The 25,517-nt window shown below is 35.1% G+C and overlaps 1 protein-coding gene across 1 annotated transcript; it reads left to right on the forward strand.

Annotated features, from left to right (window-relative positions):
- Nucleotides 1-4,359: 4,359 nt before the first annotated feature.
- Nucleotides 4,360-25,385, forward strand: LOC113053329 (ly6/PLAUR domain-containing protein 6-like). Its single transcript, XM_026218251.1, has 5 exons — nt 4,360-4,515; nt 17,027-17,183; nt 20,797-20,895; nt 21,606-21,736; nt 23,858-25,385. Exons 2-5 carry the CDS (start codon nt 17,075-17,077, stop codon nt 24,029-24,031), a joined length of 513 nt encoding a protein of 170 aa, XP_026074036.1. The 5' UTR covers nt 4,360-4,515; nt 17,027-17,074; the 3' UTR covers nt 24,032-25,385.
- The last annotated feature ends 132 nt before the right edge of the window (nt 25,386-25,517 follow it).

Here is a 25,517-nt window from a genome sequence, read left to right on the forward strand (position 1 = left end):
TGCTGAGATCTTACACCCCCTGCGTTGCCAACAAACCTCTCAACATGAAGAAGAAATAACTTAGGGCTGATAGAAAGTACATAATTGGCCCCTGATGACCCTCTCTCGCCAAACGTTTAAGGATCAGATATAGAATTTGGATGTAGATTATTGCTGCATGGAATCTTATAGAATAAATAGGGTATTCAACATCTGATTATTTTTAGATCTCAAACAATAATAATAATAAAAAAAGCTTTAGCTAAAGCTCAAGAATTAATCTAAATGTTTCATTTTTCCTACCACATTAAAATGTATTAAAGGGTTAGTTCACCCAATCAAATTTTGATTCTCCAAAATTCTTGTGCCTCAAGCAAGCAAAGCTGAGCTTTTGTTTACATAATTGATGTACTCTATGTGTGTTTGTTGATTATTGTTTTTGAATAAAATTTTAATATGTTCATCATATAAAGTGATCATAGGAGAGTTGCATAAACACAGCCACCATGGTGAGACTGTATATGAGAACTATTTTTACAAACTAGCAGTAAGTCAAGAGGTAATCCGTATTACTTTTCTGATTGAAATTGGGCCAATCAACTTTTTTGTATACTAAGTTTAAAAAGTTATGACCAGTCTTGAAGACAAATTAAACATCTTTTTAAAGACTAGTTTAAGCAGCTGGCCCTACGTCTCTTCAGAAGACTTGGATTAAACAACTCATTTCACATGGATTACTTTTATGTCTCTATTTTAAAGATGAATGAAATACTTACGGGTTTCATATGTGACATAATTAAGTTTTTTTTAAGAATTTTATTCTTTGGATGAACTAAACTGTTTACAGTGTAATGTATAAGTACTATATATGACCTGAGCACAACAAAAATAGCCTAAAGCAAATGTCTTGAGATATGACTGTAGATGAAAGCAGAATAAAAAGAAGTGGCATAAGTCAGAAGTAGGAATGCAGAATTGCTACCAGCATTTCTTCTCTAAATCTTCGTTTGCAGATGGGCATTTATCTTGTTCTGTAGAAATGATTGACGTGTTGTGAGGAAGGATCGGTGCTCCTTGAAAACACCAGAACAGATGAATGAAGTATGCCGGAGGCAGTCATGCCTTCCTTCACCAATGTCCCTGTAGTGCACATCATCAAAGCCAACCCATTCAGTTTGAGATATTTGCCTCTCGCATGCCAACCACCTCAGCTAGAAGCCTGGTGACAGGTAAGAGGACATGCCAGGTGTTTTATCTCCCCTCTGGGTCTGTCTTTGACAACAGAAAGTAGATTTTTAGGTATGAAAAATTCTCAATGCAAATAACTGTTCCTCAGAGAGCGTGCAGGCCTGTAATGACTGCTGCTGTTGGTTTGCAGCTGTACAGCCCTGAGGCAGAAATGGCAATGGCAGTTTAATCTTTTTGTTACTTTCTCCTTGGTGTTTATAGCAGCTCTTTTTTTTCAGATGAGTTTGTGTGATGTAGAAGCTCTAGAGTGGATACTAGAATTATTTATGTGGTCTTTTTAAAGAGCTTATCAACGTAATACAGTCTCAAACCTTTTCCCTAGAGCAGGGCCTCACATGATTCCACACATTCATTTAATTCTGTTACCGTTTAAAATTGCCACAGCTGCCACAAAGAGATTATCCACCTTATTTTTACATTTTAAATGATGCCGTTCGTATGAAGCTATTCGATCATATGAGGCAATTTGTAACTTGATTGTGTGAAGTCTTTTAGGCTGCTTGATTCTGTAAATATCATTTTATTATAAGTTATTATTGTAATCATAAATAGCCTGGTTTGAAGCGCAAATCATTTGCTACTGATTACTGCATTTTCACAGAAAATAACTTGCTTTGCCATTCCAGAATAAGGTGCATAGACTCCATTGTGTTTGTCTTAAGAAGGAAAGTCAGATTTTGCATGCAATTTGCAGAACACAGACAATACTGATTCAGTTTTATTCAGTACGATGTCCCTCATGCAAGCAATATATAAATATAAACTATTTGCCTTCATTCTGTTTCTCTGGTGTCTTTGTGAACTCCTCGTTCTCTGCTATTCACTGTTCATTTCAACCTGTAGTAATATTATCCTTATCTGGTGGCTTTGCATACCAGCGAGACGCTGCACCTCCATTACATGAAATCCGACCCCGCAGGAGGAGGTTGTAATTATGGCTGAATGGCTGATTTTAGATTTCAACTTCAAGTGGAATCCAGTCATGCACAAAATTTGTACATGGCTCTGATGCTCTTTTCTTCATCCCGTCAGTCCATTCCTGTGATATCTGACATGCTGTGTGGACACTGTCTCAGCGTTTCAGCCTGTCAGACAGGAAATTCATTTATGGAGGTGTATATGTTATACTTTTACAGAATTTGAAAAAGAGACTATCGTCTCAATATGATTTCCCCTGGTTAAATAAAGGAATAATAATTGACGAGCAATCTCTGAACATCTATTACAGATCTGTTTGAATTTGGAACTATTTATCAAGCAAGATTTTTGTATTGTGTTCTATGGTAAGTGACTTACATTCAAAATAGGAGCTGTACAGTGAGTAAACCAGATGAAAACACTGTATTTACATGACTCACCTCACCTCATGATCTACTCCTCCCATCAATCTCTCTGCACTTCTCTAAAACAGCAGAGGCTTCCCTCACTGCTGTCTCGAAACCCACTCACTACAAATCAAACTCTCATCTTGTGCAAAGATTCTTCTGCTCTGAAGTTGATCTTTAGACACAAGCTTTTAAGTAGCTATTACACTTTAAGTTAATGTTTTTAGGGCCCCGGAGTTTTTCCAGCAGAAGCCAGTTGTCTTCAAAACACCATTTTTTAAATTACATATTTAATTGTAAATATTTTGCAAGCATGGGAAGAGAGCCAGTTGCTGTATTTATTATTATTATTATTATTATTATTATTTATGTTTCAATTATTTACATTTATTCTATATATTTATATTTAAAATAATTTTCAAGCATAAATTATGATCAATTATTCAAAATTGAGTATTTGAGATAATTACCTATAAGAGTAAAATAAAAACAGCGTATTTAATTGTTTTAATGATTCTGCATGGCTTACTGTATATTTTCATTCCTCATCCACATCATATTTCATCAGGCTTTCTGTCTTTAAGTTGGTAATTGTTGCCTTGGGCAAACTTTTTTGGATTTTTGTTGCATAGAGCATTTTACCACCCATTCATGACATCAGTGCATATAATATTTGGAGGTTGAGCACTATTTTACCACTAGATTTTCCCGATCCATTAAGGCCAGATTTTGAGGTCTTTTGATTAAATATTTAATATTTTTATATGTTTTAGATTTGTATGGCCAGTGAGAATCTCTGAAAGCGTCACAAATATTTTAAGACAAAAAACAAAAAAATGTTGTTCTAGGTGCTTCTTTTTGCCCCATGGTGAGGGCCCCTTGTTCTTTTCATTTTAAACCATAACAGACTACCATTTATTTTTTTACACAAATTATGTGTCTCCATTAATATTCAGTATAAAGTAATATTTTTGTGGCTCTCGCTACATTTTATCTTTTAAAATATTTAGCTTTTGATTGATGTTGTATTAGTTGTTCATTTATTTCTTATTTTAACTAAAGTTAGCAATATGAATGCTGCATAATAAACATTTAGAAGTCAGTTTTTGTCAGCAATTAAGCTATTTGGTTGTGGTTCACTGCAGGGACTGTGTTTGTGTTTGATTTGACATTTCTCAGTCATTTACTGTTTGATCACCAGCAGAGGGCCAGCTGAAAAGACTTAACGAACTGTCTATTCTAGATTACATTTTTGGCCAGCAATAAACACACAGCGTTTTTACGCACCATCGACTCAACATTTTTTTTTTTTTACGGATAAATATGAATTTATCCTAAAATAAGATAAAATGGATACAGTGGATATAATTAGTGATATTTTAGAAAAGTCTCCAAGTATAGGTATAAAACCCATTACAGAAGGGGTGTGTGTGTGTGTGTACTCTACTTGTTTTCTATACTGGTGGGGACCTCATCCTGATTATGGACTCATGACTGTATTAAGATCCCCCTGTGGTACAGAAGGTTATAAATCATACAGAATGGTTTTTTTTTTTTTTTTTTTTTTTTTCGTAAAAATGCAGAACGTTTTCTGCGAGGGTTAGGTTTACATATGTGTAGGGCAATAGAAAAATATAGTTTGTACAGTATAGAAAACATTATGCCGAGGGGAGTCTCTACAAGGATAGTGCACCAGACTGTGTGTGTGTGTGTGTATGTGTGTAGATCCATCGGGACGCGCCTCCTCTCGACCTCTGATAGGCGAAGCCGAGCGTCTCATCCGCCTTTTAGGAACCTTTGAGTTTACAGGGACTCAGTTCGGACGTGTCATGAGAACAGACAACTGAAAGGACACTATTGATACACCCTACAGGTCTCTCTTCGGTTATTGCCACACAAGGATAAATCAAGGATAAATCTGCCGTGATAAAAAGTTTGACTTAAGTCGTTTAAATCATTCTCGGTGAGTGGCCGCAACCTTTTTATTTAACCTGCTGCGATTGGATTAATGCATGACAGAGCACACCCTTTAAAATCTGAACAAATGTACCTACTGTTTTCAGCTCTAGAAGACTGCGTTTTAGATGGTTCGGTGGTGTAAAATGCTTTTGATTTACTGCACCTCCCTGCATCCAAACCACAGCAGAAAGATAGTAGCCTAAACGTGTAAGTAACAACGGCAGCTTGTTTGACAGCGTTGCGTCAAAATTAGCACGCTTGCATTATAATCAGTGAGACTGAAGAGCACGCTCGCGCTAAAGAGCTACGTTCTAAAAATGTTGGGTATGAATTTTAACAAAAAGAATATAGAAATTCTATAGAAACACATACTGAGATGACAGAACATGTAACTATATAATATAATGCACGATAATATATATATATATATATATATATATATATATATATATATATATATATATATATATATATATATATATATATATATATATATATATATATAGAGGCCTACTATGTGATTTTACTGTAAATAATAATAATAATTTTGTGATATTTAATGTTTAGATTTTACTTGTAAAAATTATATGTCACCAATAATTTATTTAAGGGGAATGGGGCATTTTGATGAACTATAAATTATCGCCTGGCCTTTTATTGTCCATTTGTCCTATTTCAGTACATTTACAGTGACAAACAGATTTAAATAATTCAAATTGGTTTGTATATTTACATTATATATTTTAGTGACATATAGTATAATTAGGAATTGTGATTTTTTTTAATGTAAATTTGAAAATGTTACATTTTCAAAAAAAAATGAATTTTTTTTTTTTTTTTGAACAATTAAACTTACAAAGGGGTCCAAATATAATTCTTAAATCTGTACATAGTTCTGGCCAAATTAGCGAGTTATGTTCCACGCTCGTTAAATATGTGTATTTTGATGTTCTGTCAAAAGCTAGTGGTGACCTCATATTTACATTATATATTTTAGTGACATATAGTATAATTAGGAATTGTGATTTTTTTTAATGTAAATTTGAAAATGTTACATATTCAAAAAAAAATGTTCAATTAAACTTACAAAGGGGTCCAAATATAATTCTTAAATCTGTAAATAGTGCTGGCCAAATTAGCGAGTTATGTTCCACGCTCGTTAAATATGTGTATTTTGATGTTCTGTCAAAAGCTAGTGGTGACCTCATTCATTGCATTCCTGCCCTCAGTGTCATGCGTTTGTGCTGTATTATATGGAACTATTCAGCAATTAAGTGCTCCTACTTCCACTGGTGTGAATACATGCATAAAAATTGATCTATAATATTTAATATTAAAATATGCAGCAGGTGCATGAATACAGCAGTGTTGTTGTTTTTTAGGAACAAGGCAGATTTTATTTGATATGGGTGGGTCAATTCCTTGCCTTGATGGATCTTTTTGTGCTGCTTTGTGTTTGCTTTGCTCGAAGGAGTGGTTAATTAATTTTGGACATATGCATTGCTGCTTTTTGTTTGTTATCTGCATTTTCAATACAGTTCTACATTAAAATCTATAATACACAGGCTGCTTAGTATGTAATGCAAAAATGTTTTTTTTAATGTTTTTTTGGTTCAAAGTCAATGCCTTATGCTGACCAACCATGAGAAGAACCTCGTCTTATCATTTCAATAACCTTTTTATGAAAGTGCCAGTCGTAGCCCTGACTGTTGTATTTCTCTTTCTAGTGTCGAAGCTTAATCTCATTTAGTGGTAATGCTCCTGCGTGGTGGTGGAGAAGATAAATAACTCCATGCTCATTTCCACAGTGAGATTTTTTTTTTCAGTGCAAAAGATAGACTGAAGTGCATTTTATCTGTAGTCTGTGTAGGGTGTGTGTGAATACAGACTCAACACAGGCAGCCAAGGACACAAGGGGAAGGAACACTGCGAAATATTCTCACCTAGCAGGCAGCGAGATGAAATCCATCAAGTTATTTACGAACCAAACTTCCTCTGATATCAGACAGGAGAAAACATTTAAACTGAGGTGGAAAGCCCTTTTTCTTTCTGGGAAAGCCCTGATGAAACCACAATGACCGAGACCATTTCAGACAATTCAAAGTAAAAGTACCTTAGTAAAGCATAGACTGACTCGTACAGTCACCTTCAAACTCAAGAATATCATGGGAATGCTATACAGTGTTATTCAATATATTAACATTAGTTGATGTGTTAGGTAAATTAACAAAAATTAACAATCTTTTTTTAATATAGCATTTATTTATATAGGTGTAAATTGAAATATAGATTAATATTATTTTGTTTTCATACTGCTACTATTAATAATACATGTTTTATGTTTAATTGTATTCATTATTTTTGATCATTTATGCTTAACGTTAGATTATAATGCTTGAAATCATGTTATCATTTATAATTTAATAATATACTGTATGTAGATAATAACAATAACCGCGATTAATTTATAATTGAATGTGTTTTTCATCATGTTAACTTTTGCATAATAAATAATACAGCCTTATTGTAAAGTGTTACGAACAATGGTTTAAATTAATATAGTGCATTGCTGTAAAGCAGTTTTCAGTGTTGAATACCATAAAGCCTACCGTCTCATCCAGTCAGGGGCAAAGGAAATGCATTGTCTCCTGCAAACATGCATAGGAAGAATGGAATTATAGAGTGATGTGTGTCTAAAGCCCATCTGTGGACAGTCTGATTTTTGTGGTGGGGCTGCAGTCTTGGTTGAAAGGACGAGGTCAGAACAATGAATTCAAGAAGAAAATCTTTAAGAAATGAAAGGGTCCTCACCAGCATGAAAAATGCATTTGTCTTCATTTTTTAAAACCCAGTGCCCACGCAATAAGATTTATCGTCCATTAGTTCTGCCGTGTTCACTTTATCTGGGTGGGGGTGGTGTAACTCACGACTATCTCACATAGGCTTAAATGCTATTTTCTGTAAATATAAAATGAAGAAATTTGCATCATAAGATGTTAGCATAATACAAAGCATTACAGCTTAGTAAATATAAGATACAGACCGTAGTAGTTTGTAGATGTTCAGACATGTTTTTTTTTTTTTTTTCAGAAAAGGGACAGAATTTGCTTATGATTGCTTAAATGTGCAGCCTAATTAGCAAACTCTATGTGCAAGACTTTACTGAAACATTTACAGCACTATGGTGACTGAACCAGAAAGAGAAACAAGACTGATTATATAGTCATTTTAGAACTGTTGTGCAAAATAAATTATTATTAATATGAATATTATTATTAATTATATAATTTATATTTGTATTTCATAATAAAAAAATATATCTAAATTATGTATACAGTATATATATATATATATATATATATATATATATATATATATATATATATATCACCAATGTATCATTTATGTTTGAATTAAACTGATTCATGCTTCATGTATCATATGCGGCCATCCTTATAATTGAGCACTGCTAATACCTCTGCTTTGTAGACAGATGGAGGAATCTGATATCCCGTTAGCACTTGATAGATTAGCTTCACCTGACTACTGATTGTGGATTCCACTCTTGTTTGAGGGGATACTTTCCCTCATAGAAATTTGTTACACATATTTACATGTCCTCTAACTCCAAGAAATAGTTAAACACCTGATAACATGTTAGAGCCGGGGCAGGTGTTTCTCCAGATGGGCCAGCCGAGAAACTGAAAGGTGTTATTTGAGACCTTCTAATGAGTAGGGTATTGCAGCATTTAGAGTTATATGGGACTTTATTACTGATGCATGAGGGTGATTTTCTGATGGTATGATGCAGGAAGGTCACAAGGAATGCTAGATGTGGCCGTTCTGGTGTGTTTTGAATCTCTTGAAACGTGTTAATGGATTGCATCACTACATGCAATGATGTTGCAATGTGTTGTGTCTGGATTTATCTTTTCATTTACTCTGTGGTTCTTTTTTAATAGTTAAAATGCTCCGTTAACATTTAGCGAACCTTTGCTTGCAGTCTCTTTGCATGTCAGAAGCATCTTTTTCCCTTTACATTTTCTTAGAATACCCACAATATTACCGTTTTACCATTGCGTGACCATCAGAGGTCTTATAAATCATCCCATGGCATGGTGGGGGAGGGGGTTCAGTGCTCCGTGAGCTGATCAGACTCACCATGACCCAGAGTGCCATCTCAAAGGGGACAGTGAGGCAGAAGACGATGGCTTCATCTGACTCCTTTGTTTTCCCTCACCGTATCGAGGAACTTGACAAAGGCTGATGGGCTTTGGTTAATGACACTTCTCTCTGGGCTGAGAACCTAACAAACGCTGTGCATTGGGGCGTATAAGAGAATCCCTCAACGCTGTGCATTACTTATGCTCTTTTTGAATTATTTAGCAAAGTTTGTTTAGCATTAACTGCATGAGTGACCAGGCAAAGATCACTATCACTGAGTCAGTGCTCGTCTGCCTGAGGCGCCCAGTGCTCTTAATGCGTCTGTTATTGTTATACCCCATTATTCCATTATATTCATTTTCAAGTCTTTTTAGCTAAACAGCATGATATATGTATTTCTTTAGGTTAGTCACTATGGAGAATAATTTGGTCAGAGTGGCCTGTGTAAAACTGTGTGGTGTTAAGTAGCTTTTGGCAGATTCTGATGCTAATTAGCTGCTCTTGAACCTCATTTGAATGGTTTACTGAACAGATGTATCCAATTTGTCTTACGGAGGCCTTTTGCACCCTGTATTGAAGCTGCTGCCATCTTTTGTCTGTGTATGAAGATTGATATGTAGTCTGTTAATAATACACTTTGTACCAGGATCTGAACAATAAAGTTTATTCACCCCAGTTAGTATATAGTTCAATATCAGTGTAATCAGATATATTTTGAAATGTATATAAAATATATATTTATATATATTAAAAAAAGTATTTTATTCAGCATTATATACATTCATTTATAATTCAGCGTGGACCCATTAAACTTTATCAAAAGTGATAGTAAAAACTTTTACATTATTATAAAATGTATTTGTTTTAAATAAATGCTGTTCTTTTGAACTCTCTATATTTATTTGTATTACTAATTTCTTGAGCTCTAAATCAACACATTAGGAAGACTGGAGTTATGAGGCTGGAAATTCAGTTTTGTAATCACAGGAATACATAGAAAAAAAAAAGAAAAAAAAAATTTAAATTTCACTGTGATTTTTAATCAAATAAATGCAGTCTAGGTGAGGCTTGTAAAAAAAACAAAATCTTAATAACCCCAAACCACTGAACAGTAGGCCTGTATATTTTAATGCTATAAGAAATGTCAAAACATAAAAAAAATCTTACAACCCCAAACCTTTAAAAAAAAAAACTTATTAAAACATTATTATCATTAGTAGAAGTAGAATCATTGTGCAATTTATAACATTCATTTTTGGGTTTTATAGGGTTTTCTGTTTAGCTTGATTACGATATTGCATTTAATACAACTACTGTAAATGTTCGCTTTCAAACATCTACCTAAAAATAAACTACATTTACGTTTACTTACAAAAGCATTAAACATATTGAGAAGGATTCAGCAGAGGGTAATTATTGTGCTTCCTCACAAAGTGATTGCAGTCCTTTTCCTCAGGGAAACCTACATTCCTGTGAACTCAGGGAAGCTGTATGTCCTGTATATTTCTGAATGAGTGTCATAATCTTGTTTGTGATTGGAAGAAATGTAGAGTCTCCCCTCTTATTTGTTATAGCATAGTGGTTCAAAAAGGCATAACATCCACGTGCCTGGGCTGCTATTTTGCCGTTTCACTTTGAACTCCATATGTCGGCAGTCAATCTTGATGTTGTCATTCAGAGTATGTTTCTCCCTCCTCAGCATCAGCAGCAGATATCTCAGCATGCTTCCAGAGCTTTTCCATTTCCTTTGAAGTTTTTTTTTTTTCTCCATGAGAATGCTTGGCTGGATTCTTGTGGATAATTCACATTGCAGGCATATCCACTGCTTTTAACCTGATTCTTAATAACTTGGACATTTTCTGCAAAAAAAAAAATAATAATAATAATAAAAAAATATATATAATTATATATATATATACATATATAATTATAAAAACAGTATACATTGATTGGTTTTTATAATCTGTTTTAAGAATATATATATATATATATATATATATATATATATATATATATATATATATATATATATGATATATATATATATATCTCAGACTAAGAATGATGCAAATGTCCTTATTGCCACTCCATGTAAATACAGTCTTTGCCATCCCACTTTCACTGCAGACTTTAGCTTCACTGCCCCGTGCCTAATTGAGGTACTTCACTGACATGTTTTTAATTGCCATCTTAAACCTTTCACGTTTACACAATTAAATTAAGTTGGTAAGTTTTTTTCTTCATGGTTGGATGCTTTCCAAAGTTTGGCTCTTTTGCAAAAACATAGACATATACCTTTGATTGAAAAGATGACAGTACCTTTTTTTTAATGCAACCACAGCCATCTTTCTGCCATCTTATCCCCATCATTTAGATCTTGAACAGATATAGTGGTGCTATGTTTGGGCAATTTATGATGAAATGTATGTTTCTTTGGCATGCATGTTGACCGAATCACAAGTGTCAGGTGATCTTCAAATATTCCAGTCTTGTCTGATCCGTAGATGTTTACATGTAAGCATGCACAAAAGCCTCATAGTTCAGAGCAGAGCATGCTTTCCTCCATCCGATTAAACTCTGTCACGCCTGTCCGTGAGCACGAAGTGTAACAGTCTTTTTGGGAGAATGTGAGGCTTTGTCATCTGAGCCCCAAAGACAAAAGAAGAGCAAATCCTTTCATGAACATTCTTAATTAGCCCCCGTTTGCCCTCTAATCCAGTTATAGTTTTGCTGGCCCAAAGTTCAAGGGATTCAAACTTGCCCCATCCACTTGGTTTTCTACACCTGCCACAAGGATATTTTATCCCTTCTTCAGTCCCACCCCACACACAGACACACACCGACACACACACACACACCATGACATTATTGTATTTGCACTACCCTACAAAGAGATCAAGTCTTTTTCCTAGTTTCAAAAAGCGGGGTCACCGAACCCAAAGAGAAGAGATGCTACTGCAGAGGTCATTTTGATCTAGCCGAATGAGTTACATTTAAATCTACAGGAGGAAAACAGAATGAATACTGTAACGAGAAGGATATGTTGTCGAGAAAACATATCATAATGGAAGAAGATTATAAAAGGGATAGTTCACCCCTCAAAAAATCTGTTATTTACTCACCAGGGTTATTATAGATAACTTAATGTAAGTCCAAAACTATAATGAAAACTATATATATATATATATATATATATATATATAAAAAAATTCATTACTTGAAAAAAGTATTTCAACTAGTTGATTTACTACTTACTATACATACGTTATATACTAAAATAAGTTACTAATAAATAAACTAACAAGCTAATATATATACACACACACACACACACACACACACGCACACACACACACATGTTTTACATAGAAATAAGCAGTAACAGTGAGACACTAAAATATTTCTAAAGAAATAATTATAAAAGATTGTCAAACTACTCGATATGTTTTTTTATTTGTTTAAGAATCTCATTCATTAAGGCTTTGTTTCTCGATTATTAGATCAGGACAGTTGTATGACCCTGACATTTTGACTCATGCCCACCAAAAAAAAAAAAAAATCATAAAAGATGTGTATTCAGGTTTCCTCCCAAACATATGTATGTAGCATATGGCACATTGTGTCATATTAATATTGTTCCGACAGTGATCATTTTAAACAGACTCATTTCTGCTTTGTGAAGCTGTTTTTCCATTGTGTTATCCTGAGCTACATGACTGATTCCTAACATCCTTGAATGTGTCGAGACTGAAGAGGGGATTAAAAATTATACAGCTGAACTGGACCACTTCAAATGAATAGTGCCCAATTAGTGAGTGTGTGTGTGTGTGTGCATGCAGGATTTCAATTAGCTGCTGTGTGATTCTGATCCAACTTGACTCCTTTGGTTTTGGCTGGGTGCACTATAGGAGGCATTACTCAATGCCATTTGTCCTGTGAAAGCAGGGTCCTGTTGAGATTGCATTGTGCTCTCTCAAATGAGTGGAGATGTGCAGCTTCATCTGTGTTATTGTACATTCTTTCTATATAGTGGCTTTCCAAGGAACTTAGCTTTGCAACAAAATGTTTTGAATATGTTATGCAACATATTTGTTAATTTTCTATTTGTGGCATAAATAACAGTTGTGCTATTGTCCTAAGTAATATAAACCTCTTGTATTATGCGGTTTCTAATATGATGTTTACCTTCTAGATGAAATACTTTGTGGCAGACTGGAAAAGAGCCACAACGTGCAGCCTGTGGCTTCTTCGCCACTCGTCCCCTTTCACTTCTCAAACCTGTGCGAAATCTGGTTGAACAAGTTGTGGAAGTCACAAGAGAGGATTCGCATTTCTTTCCCTCCATTCATGGGAGCGACTGCCATTCACAGGCCAATTCACAACCCAAGAGGATTGTGTTTCTGACCTGAGTTAGTCTTGCTCACCTGGCAGTGGCTCAGGCAGGAACTCCAGGGCCCTTGACCTGCTGGGAGTCTTTCCTCCACCCTGCTGGGTCTGAGTCAGCCAGTGACCTCAGTAATGAGATGAAATGAGTGTGACTGGATGTATCATGCTGTACAGAGAGGAAGTCAGGCTTTCAGAAGGTCATTCTTACATGGTGTATCACAGGTGCTAAACATTCAAATCAGCACTTTATAATAGACGCGGTGAAATGACTAATGCTGCTTGTTTTGGAGTGAATTGTTCTTTTTTTCAACGATGGCTCAGTCAAAAAATCTGAAATTGCTATATAAATTCAAACAATTCTTATAAAATAGACCAAATGATCTTTATAAACATATATAAAATAATTAATAAACTTTATCAGCATTATTTTTTACAGCTCTATGCAAAAAAATGTGATTAAAAATGGTAGTAAAGACATTTATAATGCAACCAAAGCTTTCCATTTGAAATAAAACTTCTGAAAATATTAGGCCGCACAGCTGTTTTCAACATTGATAATAAGAATTATTTCTTGAGCAGCAAATGAGCATACTGGCATGATTTCGGAAGGATCATGTGACACGGAAGATTGTAATGCTGCTGAAAATTCAGCTTTGTTATCACAGGAATAAATTACATTAAATAAGATTTTCAAGTAGAAAATAGATGTTTTGATTTTTAGTAATATTTCACAATATTACTGTTTTTACTGTATTTTTATTTAAATCAATTCAGTCTTTGTGAGCATAAAAAAAATCTTCCTCACCCCAAACTTTTAAACAGCAAAGAGTAGTTGTAAATTAATGTAGTACAGTGTACAGATATGATGTGTTAATGTCATTCATAATGCACATGAATTTTGTAGAGAATATGTGTAATTTTATATTTAATCTCACTGAAAGAGCATAAAATATGATTAAATGTACCAGTGGTATATGGACACATATTTATACTTCCTTAGTAATTTTTTTGCATTAAAAAGACCAGAGATGCCATGGAAGCAGTACAGACAAAATCAATCAAGTGCATGCTGTGTTAAATTGTTTGCTCTCCTGTTATGCTTTAATACAGCATGATTCTCTTCAGCACTCTCCAAAACTATACAGAATATCTGCTTAAACAAACAGACAACCACATTTTTCATTTTGCAGAGCAGCTCGAAGGTGTGTGAGCTCTGATGACAGGTATCGCTCATGGCAGGCACCTGGCAAAGCTTTAGAGGAGATGGGGCACTGAAGTTCAACCTGAAGCACTTCCTGATTGGTCTGGAAGGTTGCCTTTGAATGTCAGAGTAGTTATTATGTGCCTTGTTTAGAAACTGGAGTATTTAAATATAATATTTCACTTGTTTGTTGCAGTCGTCATTATTGTGATTAGAATGTCAACACTTAAAATTAAATTATTCAAATAATTATGAAGAAAAAGTCTGCTGGACTTCAGGTGCCACACAAATGAACATTAATGTATTTTAAAATGTAATTTATTCCTGTGAAAGTGAGACTGAATTTTCAGAGTCACAAGATCCTTCAGAAATCATTGTAATATGTTGATTTGGTACCATAAAACATTTCTTATTATTATCAATGTTGAAAGCAGTTGTTCTGCTTATCTTTATTTTGTTTTTATAATTTTTTATAATTTTGATTAATAAAGGTAAAAAAAACAGCATTTATTTTTAAATAGAAACATTGTAAATGTATTTGCCATCCCCTTTGATCAATTTAATGTATCCTTTGTGAATATAAGATGTAATATACTTGAAACGTTTGAAGTTTGGAGTCTTATTGATGCAAGGTATGCAAGAATAGAGTTATGTCTCTGTCCTTCACTATTGTTGGTGATCTTTTATCAGCCATGTTCTCAGAGTTGAGGTCTGGACAGCTGGTGCTTGATAGTCTTGGACATTAGACACCTCAATAACAGATAAAGCTGAATAAGATGCCTCTGGTCTGAGGACACCTGTGTGTGGAAACTAAATCCATGTTTTCTTATCAGTAGGTTGTCAATGTCTTTTTTTTACTCTGGGCTTACCTTACTTAACTCATTCTCTCTTCATGTCATGCTGGGCTTGATTTGATCAGAGCTTCAGATTATTTCAGCTGCAGGCATTCTCTATCTAGATTAAGAATAAAGATAATCAGCAAGTTTTTTATACTATAATCAGCTTTGCATTGAATATTTAATTGTGAGATTTTTTTAGTTGGCCAGATAATGTATCAAGTATATGTCTTATGTTTTTAAAGTTACAGTTCACCAAAAATACAAATTGTTGTAGTTTACTTAAGGCTTTTTTTCCGAGGAAAACAAAAAAAGATATGAACATGAAAAAGCATGAGCACTTTTCTAAAAATCTCCTTTTGTGTTCTCCTGAAGAAAAGAAAAAAAAAAACATACAGGTTTGGAACAGCATGATGACAGAACTTCAATTTTATCCCTTTAATCTTTTCTCTTGTAGAAACTATGATTGCACAAATGTGTCATTAACCGAATTACTTTTAGTTCATCGTAACACCTGGATGTTTCATTTAAAGATTTATCATATGCCACGTTATCTCTGTTTAGCAGTATCCACATGAAACATATTTTCATGTGTTAAGTTCTTACTAATATAATACTGACAGCTCAGGGGAAAATCCAATTCATTACATTCAGACTTAACTTATTATAGAGGTCACCACATTTATCAAAGCTGTGTCAAAACATACTTAAATTGTTTGTTGACATTTCCAGTCGACGAACAGCTTGTGGGACAAATCTGCAGCTGAAAACGAAAACCGATATGTACTTGTGTGCTCCTTTTCAATACGGCCTTAGACCTTCAGTGGTGAAAAGGATCACTTTGAGGAAACCTGATGCGCTCTAACATGGCTGTGCTGTGCCACTCTGCATTGTCTGAGAGGTCAGGAGCTACGCAGCTACAGAAGCTCAAGGCTGCCCAGTGTCGGCCTGTTTAATCATTTTTCTGAGATCAGCATGATCTAACAATAAACAATAAAATAAAAAGGAGGAAATTTGTTTTCCCTTTGAATTGATGAAGAAAAATTAGAAATGTATTATTATTGTTATTCTGTTAAACTGCATGGCTTTCTTATGCTAGGTTTTATGAGTCAGCTTTTTCCATAGGGCATTAAATGTGTGAGTTGTATACAAAATTAGAGAAATTGATTCACCAAAATGAATGGGATGATTTTTGGCTAAATTGCCATCTGACTCGCTGAAGAAAGCACACAAAGCAGTTTAGTTGAGCATTTCTGAAAAGTGTATCCTGCCCCAGCTTTAGTTTCAGTAATGTAAACCGCAGAGCTCCTTGTTTAAGCCATGTGCTTTTCTCCAGGCTTGATTTAGTTTAAGAGGGATTTTTTCTATCTCACCAAAGACCAGTATGATCCTTTTTCATTTAATTCTATTTAAAGTAATTGTAAATGGTGAAATGTAATTTCAATATATAAATATAAATCTATCAAAAATATGCCACATGAATGTTCTGTTCCATTAAATTTGATTCTGTTTAATAGATTGTAAATATGTGGCTATTCATTTTGTGGTGTTAATCAAAGATGTTTCATGGTAAACATGGGCTTCAGTAATTGAGAACAATAGATGGGTGTTTGTTCTGCTGCCAACTAACAAAGCAAACGGCGAAGAGGGTCACTGTTGCTGAGGGGAAGGACATTGGCAGACTGCTGACATTGTCATTGATATAATGAAGCACTTGCAGGAATAACAAGCATGTCTCTGTGTGTCCAGTGTTTTGGAGTTAACACCGCTTTTGAGCAGCTTTAATCCTGTAGCGTGTTCTTTCTATCTTCAGCAGATGTTTCTTTAATCCCTCGTTAAAACGTCATTTATTTGGTGCCTATAGTTGAGTTGTTTTGTATGACTCTGGTTTGGTGTTTTTTGTAATAAATGGTTGTTTTGTTTAACAGGTGCCGTGTTGGATCTGGGTACCTGCTCATGTGAGTTGTTCTCCAGCTATGGAACCCTGGCCTCTCATGGCCTGGGGCCTGATGCTGACCGCCATCATCAGAGCGGTTCAATCGAGGGACTTCACAGAAAAAGACATTGTTTTTCTCCATCCCTCAAGTAAGTATTTTTTTTCTTAGATTCTGCCAAAGCCTTGAAAATGACACCAGTGTCAGTAATAATTTGTCAGTCATGACTTCTGTAAAGACTGGTTGGGCTTTAGGCTCTGAATGCAGGCAGATTTATTCCAAATGCGGTGTTCTTGATTTTCTATTGTGTCCTAATAATTGGCCAGGCCTTCCAGGCCAGTGATCTGTAGCTAAACTCAGCATCTCAGCTGACATAGCAGCTGTGTTAAGATCCCCCACCCTGAAACTCATTGCCTTCCATGCCTGCTGATTATAAATCAATTGTTCAAAGCATGTGGCAATGGCCACAATGGCAGTGTAGCTGTTCCTTCATGGGGAAATGTTATGCCATCAAATATATGGGTAACATTTTCTTACAACATTAATTAGATCATAGTCAACAGCAAACCCAGTTATTTCTGTATTTTGCTGTAGTTTGCCAGTAGGAAATATCAGTTTACATTTCCAACATTGCTTTTGTCATTAATTGTAATAATCCAGTGAGATTTTTTCCAGCACATGGAGTGTGACAACAGCTGGTGCTTCACACATTTCTCATCGTAAGCTACGTTGATTGCAGAGACCATCATAGAGTGGCAAAGGGTCTAAGATCTATTTAGGCTTACGATGCATTTGAGAAGTGCCATCATGCAGTCAATCTGGGATGACTGTGGCAACGTCTCCAAGATACTTGAAGAAACCTACCTGCAAAGCTACAGTACTGTGAAAAGTTTTAGGCACTTGTGTAAAAATGCTGTAATGTGAGGATACTATCAAAACTAATGTCAAAAAAATATTTTATTTATCAGTTAACTTCTAACTAACTTCTTAACTAAATCAAATCAGTATTTGGTGTAACCAACGTTTGCGTTTTAAAACAACATTTGCTTAAAGCAACATAAACAAACGTTACGGGCGCACTTTTGTGGCCCTAACTTAACTTCCAGTAGACGTCCAAATATCAACAACATCAATAACAACAGCTAAGTAGTCCCTCTAGAGTAGATTATTTTTGATAACAAGCAAAATACGTTTGCTGCGTAAATCAGATTTACTGAAAATGCAAATGGTGATTTAAACCAGGAGAAACAGAGGTTTCCCCAGTAACCGCTGTACACGAAGCAGCGCTGAGCTCACAAACGCTACTATAAAAGTGACATAGAAAATTGTATAGACTAATTAAAGATCTAGGCTAATAGACTAATTAAAGTCTTCCTTCAGAAATACAGTGATATAAAAACAACTGTACCTTGTTTTAAACGTGCAGTGCATGCTCATCTTTATTCAACGAAGCCTTTTGGAAAATGGGTCCGTTACGATATTGCGAGTGCCACAAATGAATAAATGTATGTGAAATGCATCCCACAGCATAACCACCTGAGTCCAACTTCAGTCTGCTAATCACCTTAACTTTAACTGCATTTGTAGACGGCGCCATAGCCAGAGTAATAACAAACCCAAACACAGACCAGAAGTTAACTTAGGACCAGGCACATGCGCCCGATGAAACCGTCTATACACTAGGTACTCTTGACAATCTCACCAGATTATTTGAATGTACTGATGGTCTATGCATTACATTTTAGTCATTGACTTATAATAAAAGTTACAATAATCTGTTACCAATACATAATTTTAATATCTCAGAATCTGTTGGATACATGTGGATTGTTCAAGTACAATTTTGCCATAATGAAAGAGAGTAGAGGTTGGTTTCAATTCTGTTGAGAGAATTAATCTGTGAAATCCCAAACTCTTTCATCACAGTGAGCAGGACCTCCCAAAATCCTTTAAGCTGTATGCCGGCTCTCCGGTGAGCAGCTGGAGATATCCGTATCTGCTCAATGGCCCAGCGGGGATTGAGTTTGTGTGTGTGTGTGTGTGAGAGAGGTTAAAACAAATCAGTTCTTATGAGTTCCCGAAATAGTCTTTGCACCAGAACTGATTTTGTGACCTGCTGATATCCAGCTGTTGTATATTGATGTAGAGGATTTATGATGATCTTGGAGTTCATTATATTTCATGAATCCAGATGGCAAGTGTGGATTTACATCCACATGAGATCATTCAGAAAACAAAACACACTCCAGCTACTTAGCCTAGTTAGCGCTTCTTTACAATGCAACCATGAGTGCAATCATGCTTATACTGAATTGTGTTACAAATTGTTTTTTTTTTGTTTAGTTTTTTTGACACCAAAAATTAAACAGACATGCTTATTGAATTAGCTGGAGGAAAGGAAGAAATTGTATAATGTTATAATGACATCGACATCCGACGGTCATACAAATGTTGGATTGTTCATGTTTTGCTGTTGTTTTAACTACAGTGTTTCTCTCACCTCATTAAGTCTCTAAGAGGGGATACAGTCAGTTGTATCATTGATTTCATTATTTAATGACCACTTTCATTAGAGTCACAAGAATTTGGGGGACTTAACGGTTAAACTGTAGGTCAAAATGAGCTACTGAGCTCTGTTTGTATATACAGAGCTATTTAGAGACCTCAGAGGTAATAACACATCAGGGCTGTCTGGATGAATCAATGGCTTGTTTAAATCAGAATCTTACGTTTTTTTTTTTTTTTTTTTTTTTTTTGCTGGGTGAGGTCAACAAGAGGGTTTTCTTTTTAAAACTCAAAAAAAAAAGAAGAAAAAAAAGAGATGTTTCTGTTTCATGTGAGCTGTGTAATCTGATTGAGGAGCTCCAGAAGAGAAACACACTGTGTTCCAAAGTTGCAAAAGCTGGAGGAAGTGCCCTTGATTAGATAGTGTCTCAGTCCGTGTGGCAGGTGTTCCTGATGATTAGGAAACGGAGACAGGCACAGAAAAAAAAATTATGAGTGTGATTTAATTATTTAAAAGTGCTTTAAGTGGCATTTCGTCTAATCTGCAAAAACAGTGTGTAAATAATAATGTCATATGATAAAGTTTGACAATAGGAAAACATACAATGTTTTTAAACATTGTGGTATTTTACATGGTAATACTGATATTCTCAGATGAAGAATAAAATATTTTTACTTATATTTTTCAAATGAATATTTGTTTTTGTTAATATACTGTAACATTATGCCAACACACAATTAATTGGGGAAAAAATAATAATTTTAATGAGGAAGGATACATTAAATTGATCAAAAGTGGCTTTTACATTGTTGTAAAAAATATTAATGTGAAATAAATGCTGTTCTTTTAAACTTTCTATTGATCAAAGAATCCTATAAAATGTTTTATGATTTCCACAAAAATATTAAGCAGCAAAACCATTTTCAGTATTGACAATGATTAAATGTTTTTTAATCACCTAATCATGAATATCAATATTTCCGTTTTATTTTTATTTTATTTTTTTTAATAAAATTTGTATAATGTACTGAAACAAAATGTGTATTTTTACAATTATTTGATAAAATTAATAGAATAAAATACAATTTATAAGTGCAGCCTTTGTGAGCAGAAGAAACTTACAAACAAACAAACAAACAAAAATGTATTTTGTTCCACACAATAATTATGTATGTTAATTGATTTCACCAGCAGTTTTGCTATTACCAAAACATTTCTGTTTACGTTGATAATTATTCTGCTGCATCTGTTTTCCCAGCAACTCCATATCCAGGAGGATTTAAATGTTTTACATGTGAAAATGCACCTGACAACTATGAATGCAACCGCTGGGCTCCAGATCTCTACTGTCCACGAGGTACCAACATCTCCATTACCTCTCTCTTATTACAGACAAGTCAGAATTCATCATATCTCTTTGTCTTGCAGTATGTTTCTTGAAACAAAAGTACAGTATTTTTTTTAAATCCCTGGATTGTGTTATAAAATAATAAAACAGTTACAGGGCATTTAAATAGTCTAGGTGCATTGCTATTGAAGTGCATTTAGTGAATAAGATGCTGGGTCAGTATGTTTCAGGTCCTGCTTTGCCTTTGAGTTGCTCCATGTATGTATTCAGTACATGTTTTTGCCATGGACATAAGGAGTCCTGTGCTGCGTTGTGTCTGATTTACAGCACTGTGTTAATGGTTCAGGAGCTGTATAACCCGTTACAGACACTCATTCCTTCAGTAAAGCACATGCTGCTGCATATCATCTGCACATTTGCAGGTCAATGTAGAAATTTACAGGAATGCAATTTTCAGTGTTCAGTGTCTCTACAGAGTTCATAAATATTGTGCAATATTGTGTTATTGTAAGACTCACATTTCAACGACACATGAAATTTAAAGCGGCTGAGAGCGAGTTCTGCAATATCCGATCCAATTTGTTTTTTAAATCCCTGGAAGGATGTTGCTTTTCCTCTGAAATCTGACTCCCTTTATCAGACTGGATTTAAAGCTGTCTTTTGTGATATATACAGTATGTCTTTGATAAAACTAAGTGAAGCTTCTTTGTAACTTTTAGAGAGCAGATATTGCTACACACAACATAAGATGAGCTGGGATGGAAACACAGTGTCGGTGACGAAGCGTTGTGTGGCGCTGGAAGACTGTCTTGTAACTGGGTGCTCTGAGGTGGATCATGAAGGAAACAAGGTGAGATACAACTCACATTATACCAAGTCACTTACGTTTCAGACCAAATGTGCCCAGTCTGAAATCCATCCTCGTTCATCTTCTCATCTCACTTTACACAGTCCACTTGAAGTGATCTTAAAGAAAGCATGTCGAGTGGTTGATAAACACATTTCTGATCGGCTCTGCTGCCTGTAGGATCCGGCTCAGTCAGCAACACTAAACTGCGCTCTTTAGTTAATCCATTTATCCTCTCGAGTGATTTCGCTGCAGATGAGATAAAGGTGTGAGTTATGCTGCCGTCTCTCTCAGTAATCCTTCTTTGAGTAATCCTTGCTGAAAGGTGCGCCCGGTCACTCCCTGAACTCTTTGTGGCTTACCTTTTACCTCTAGCACAGGACAGGAGTTATGCAGAGGGCAGGGGGCAGATGTGAGGAGGCCAGATTGAGAGATAAATGCAGCGTAAAGATGCCACAGCTATACTAAAAGGGAAAATTTAGAAGCTGAAGGTTCATCCTTGGGTTAAAAAAGGGTTTAATTTATTTGTGTTTGTCTGAAGTGATTTTTTTTCTCTTTAGGAAGACTTTAAATAATGACTGTTTACTGTTCATGTTCAGAGAGGTGAAGCAGAGGCTTTTATTACAGTGCAGCACTGTACTGCGGTATTAAACTTCAGCAACCCATTTAGCTCAAAACACTTAACACTAGCTTTGTTTTGTAGAAAATCTCATCCTGGGGTATGGTGTCAATTTTTGTAAACTTTTAGAAATGTTTAGATTCTAATTTGTTCTTTCTCCGAAGGCCTCTTTGCACAGCTGAGTTAAGGCTCTGTTCCTGCGCAAAACTCTGTGTGAGGATGTAATGCTGTATAAAAACTAAACTCAAATTTTCCTGATCTGTCCCACCTCTGCCCCTAGTTTTACAGTATACAGACGTATTTTCTGCCACCTCTGAGCAGCATTAAAGGTGCTGTAGGGAACTTTTGTAAAAATATATTTTTTACATATTTGTTAAACCTGTCATTATGTCCTGACAGCAGAATATGAGACAGATAATCTGTGAAAAAAATCAAGCTCCTCTGGCTCCTCCCAGTGGTCCTATTGCCATTTGCAGAAAGTCATGCGCTCCCGGTAAAAAACAACCAATCAGAGCTGCGGTCCGTAACTTTGTTTGTGTTCAAAATGTAGAAAAATGTATATAATAAGCGAGTACACCATGAATCCATTTTCCAAACCCTGTTTTTAGCTTGTCCTGAATCACTAGGGTACATCTATAATAAGTGTTTATATTCGGACTATTTTAGATTGCTTCGGGGGTACCGCGGCGGAGTAACCCAGTACCTTTGTGATTCTTGATAGACATAAACAGAGAGAAGTAGTTCCGGCTACAATGTTCTTCCGCAAGACGCGAGCAGTTCTGTTTATTAACCGCTAGAGCGTCAAAAGTTCCCTACTGCAGCTTTAAACTAAATTTATATTTAGCAGCTGAGTCCATCTACAAGAAACAGCTAAAGACATATCAACACCAGCACTCTATATTTAATTTCTACTCTATCTGCTTGTTTTCTTTTGAATTATTTAAACGAAATCTGGCACTCTAATACTAGCACTGCCCATTCTTTCTTTGATTGCTTCTATTGTCCTCCTTTGTAAGTTGGTTTGGATAAAAGTGTCTGCTAAATGGCTCAATGTAAATGCCACTTCATTTAGGTGTCTGTTACTGTGTCTTGCTGCTATTTCAGTGTCTTGCACATGAGGGGCACATTTTTTGTTAGTTAAGTTAAAGCGATTTTTGAAACAGTTTGTCAACCAATCAGAAGAAGCCAGGGACAGGGTCATTTGTTGACACACAAATTTCAGAGGAAATGCTTTCAATGTGTTTTACCATGTGGAAGAAATTGTGGCCAAATCATATTGTGGCCACAAATTAATTTGTTCCAAAAGTGTAGTAATTTGTGGTTTACATTGTTCCCTAATTTAAATCGTGGCCAAATTGTAATCATTTGTCCCCTTGTTTTAATTTTGTTCAATTGGGGCAATACCGTAAATTAATTAATAAGCTGTCGGAACAAATTCTTAATTTGTGGCCACGTTCGCTATAGTGCTGATTCTCGTGTTTATTGTCTGCTTTTTCTCCATCCAGGTTTGTATATCCTGTTGTGAGGGGAACATCTGTAACATGCCCCTCCCGCGAAACGAAACTGACGCCATCTTTGCCACCTCATCTCCCATTAATGAGAGCGTTCAGCCAGCACAGAGTCCCACGCTGATGCTTTCTGTCTGTATCATCATCCTGATGCTCCACAGTATTAACTGAGAGAATGGCCCGGAGTGGAAGAAACCTTCATGGCAGTTATTTAGGAAACTGTTGACTTGTGCCCGTCAGCTGTGGGCTTTACTTTCCTCAAAATGAAGTGTTTTTATTTTCTCTGAATACATTTTTATGTATCATATACTAATGTATGATATGAAAAAAAAAAATATTGGTTGGTTTCCCTGAAGCTGAGTGGACTTGGGACGTGGATATTTATGGCAAAACTGAAACAAACCTGCACTTTTTTATTTTATTTTATTTTTTAATTGTATTAAATGTTAGTTGTGTTTTTTTTATACATTTCTATAGATATATTTATTTTTTTATCATTCATTTTTGTAGGAAGATGAACTATGTTGTTGGCTGTTGGTATGAACCTAACTTGAATTTTTCCACCCACCCCTCTCACCACTGTTAGAGTATTTTTGTCATTGAAAAGCGTTTGGCACCTATAGAACCAAGTTCAGTGTGTCATCCAGCATTCCGCACTCCTATAAAAAGAAAATTCTCTTCTAGTTTTGCACTGTGTATTTGTGTCATAATAATGCAACATGTATTCCTAAAGCGCTTGTGTACAGATTATCATGTTAAACGTCCATATAGCTTAGAGTGAAGGGCTATAAATATATACATTCCTATACATTTGTCAGTCTGTTGTTGTGTACTGTAATATTTCATAATCATGATTCATGGCTGACTTTGCAGTCGGCAAAATGTGTTGGGTCTGCGGTAACAGTGTTATATTTTTCAGGCGTTATGATTGGTTTAGGGGATCTGCCCAGCTGTAAATGAAGTTATTTCCTGTTTCTTCTCCATCTTTTGTTGAGTTATGAAAAGTATTGTAACATTCACTGAAATAATTTTGTACACTTCAGTACAATATAAAGGGCATGGTGATCACAGAAGGGCTAAAAACCTTTACTCAGGAAATTAAGGACCAGTTAGTGCCAGACAGTTTAGTAATACACAAAACACCTTTACCCTCAGTAGTAAACAATAAGAGGACATATGCATTAAACATGTCTCTGAATGTGCTAATGTAAAATCAGCTCTCGTCATCTCAGATTTATAACATTATGTACATAAAAATGTTTTTTTAAATCAGTTTTTACTCTCATTTAAACTATAATAAGAAGTGGATATTTGTAATAGGGTTGCATGGTCTTTTTTATACTCACAAAATTGTGAATGCTGCATGCCATCGTGTCCCAAGGCTTCTTATAAATGTAGATTTTTTTTCTATGCTTGTTTGTAAAGTCCCTGTATATTCTTTTGTACATGATTTTGGATATATTTTTAAATCTCACCTCTGCAGTACATTGGTAACACTTCTGTGTATTAAACAAATGTTTACTGATGTTTTGTTTACTGATAATAACCACAATATTCTAAAGAAATGAAGTTTGTTTGGGCTGAAATACACAAATGATGATTCAACATAAAACTCAAATGAGTTTGTCAATGTTCTCTTCAAATGATCCTTGCATTG

Source organism: Carassius auratus, chromosome 34 (assembly GCF_003368295.1).
Source record: "Carassius auratus strain Wakin chromosome 34, ASM336829v1, whole genome shotgun sequence".
NCBI lineage: Eukaryota > Metazoa > Chordata > Actinopteri > Cypriniformes > Cyprinidae > Carassius > Carassius auratus.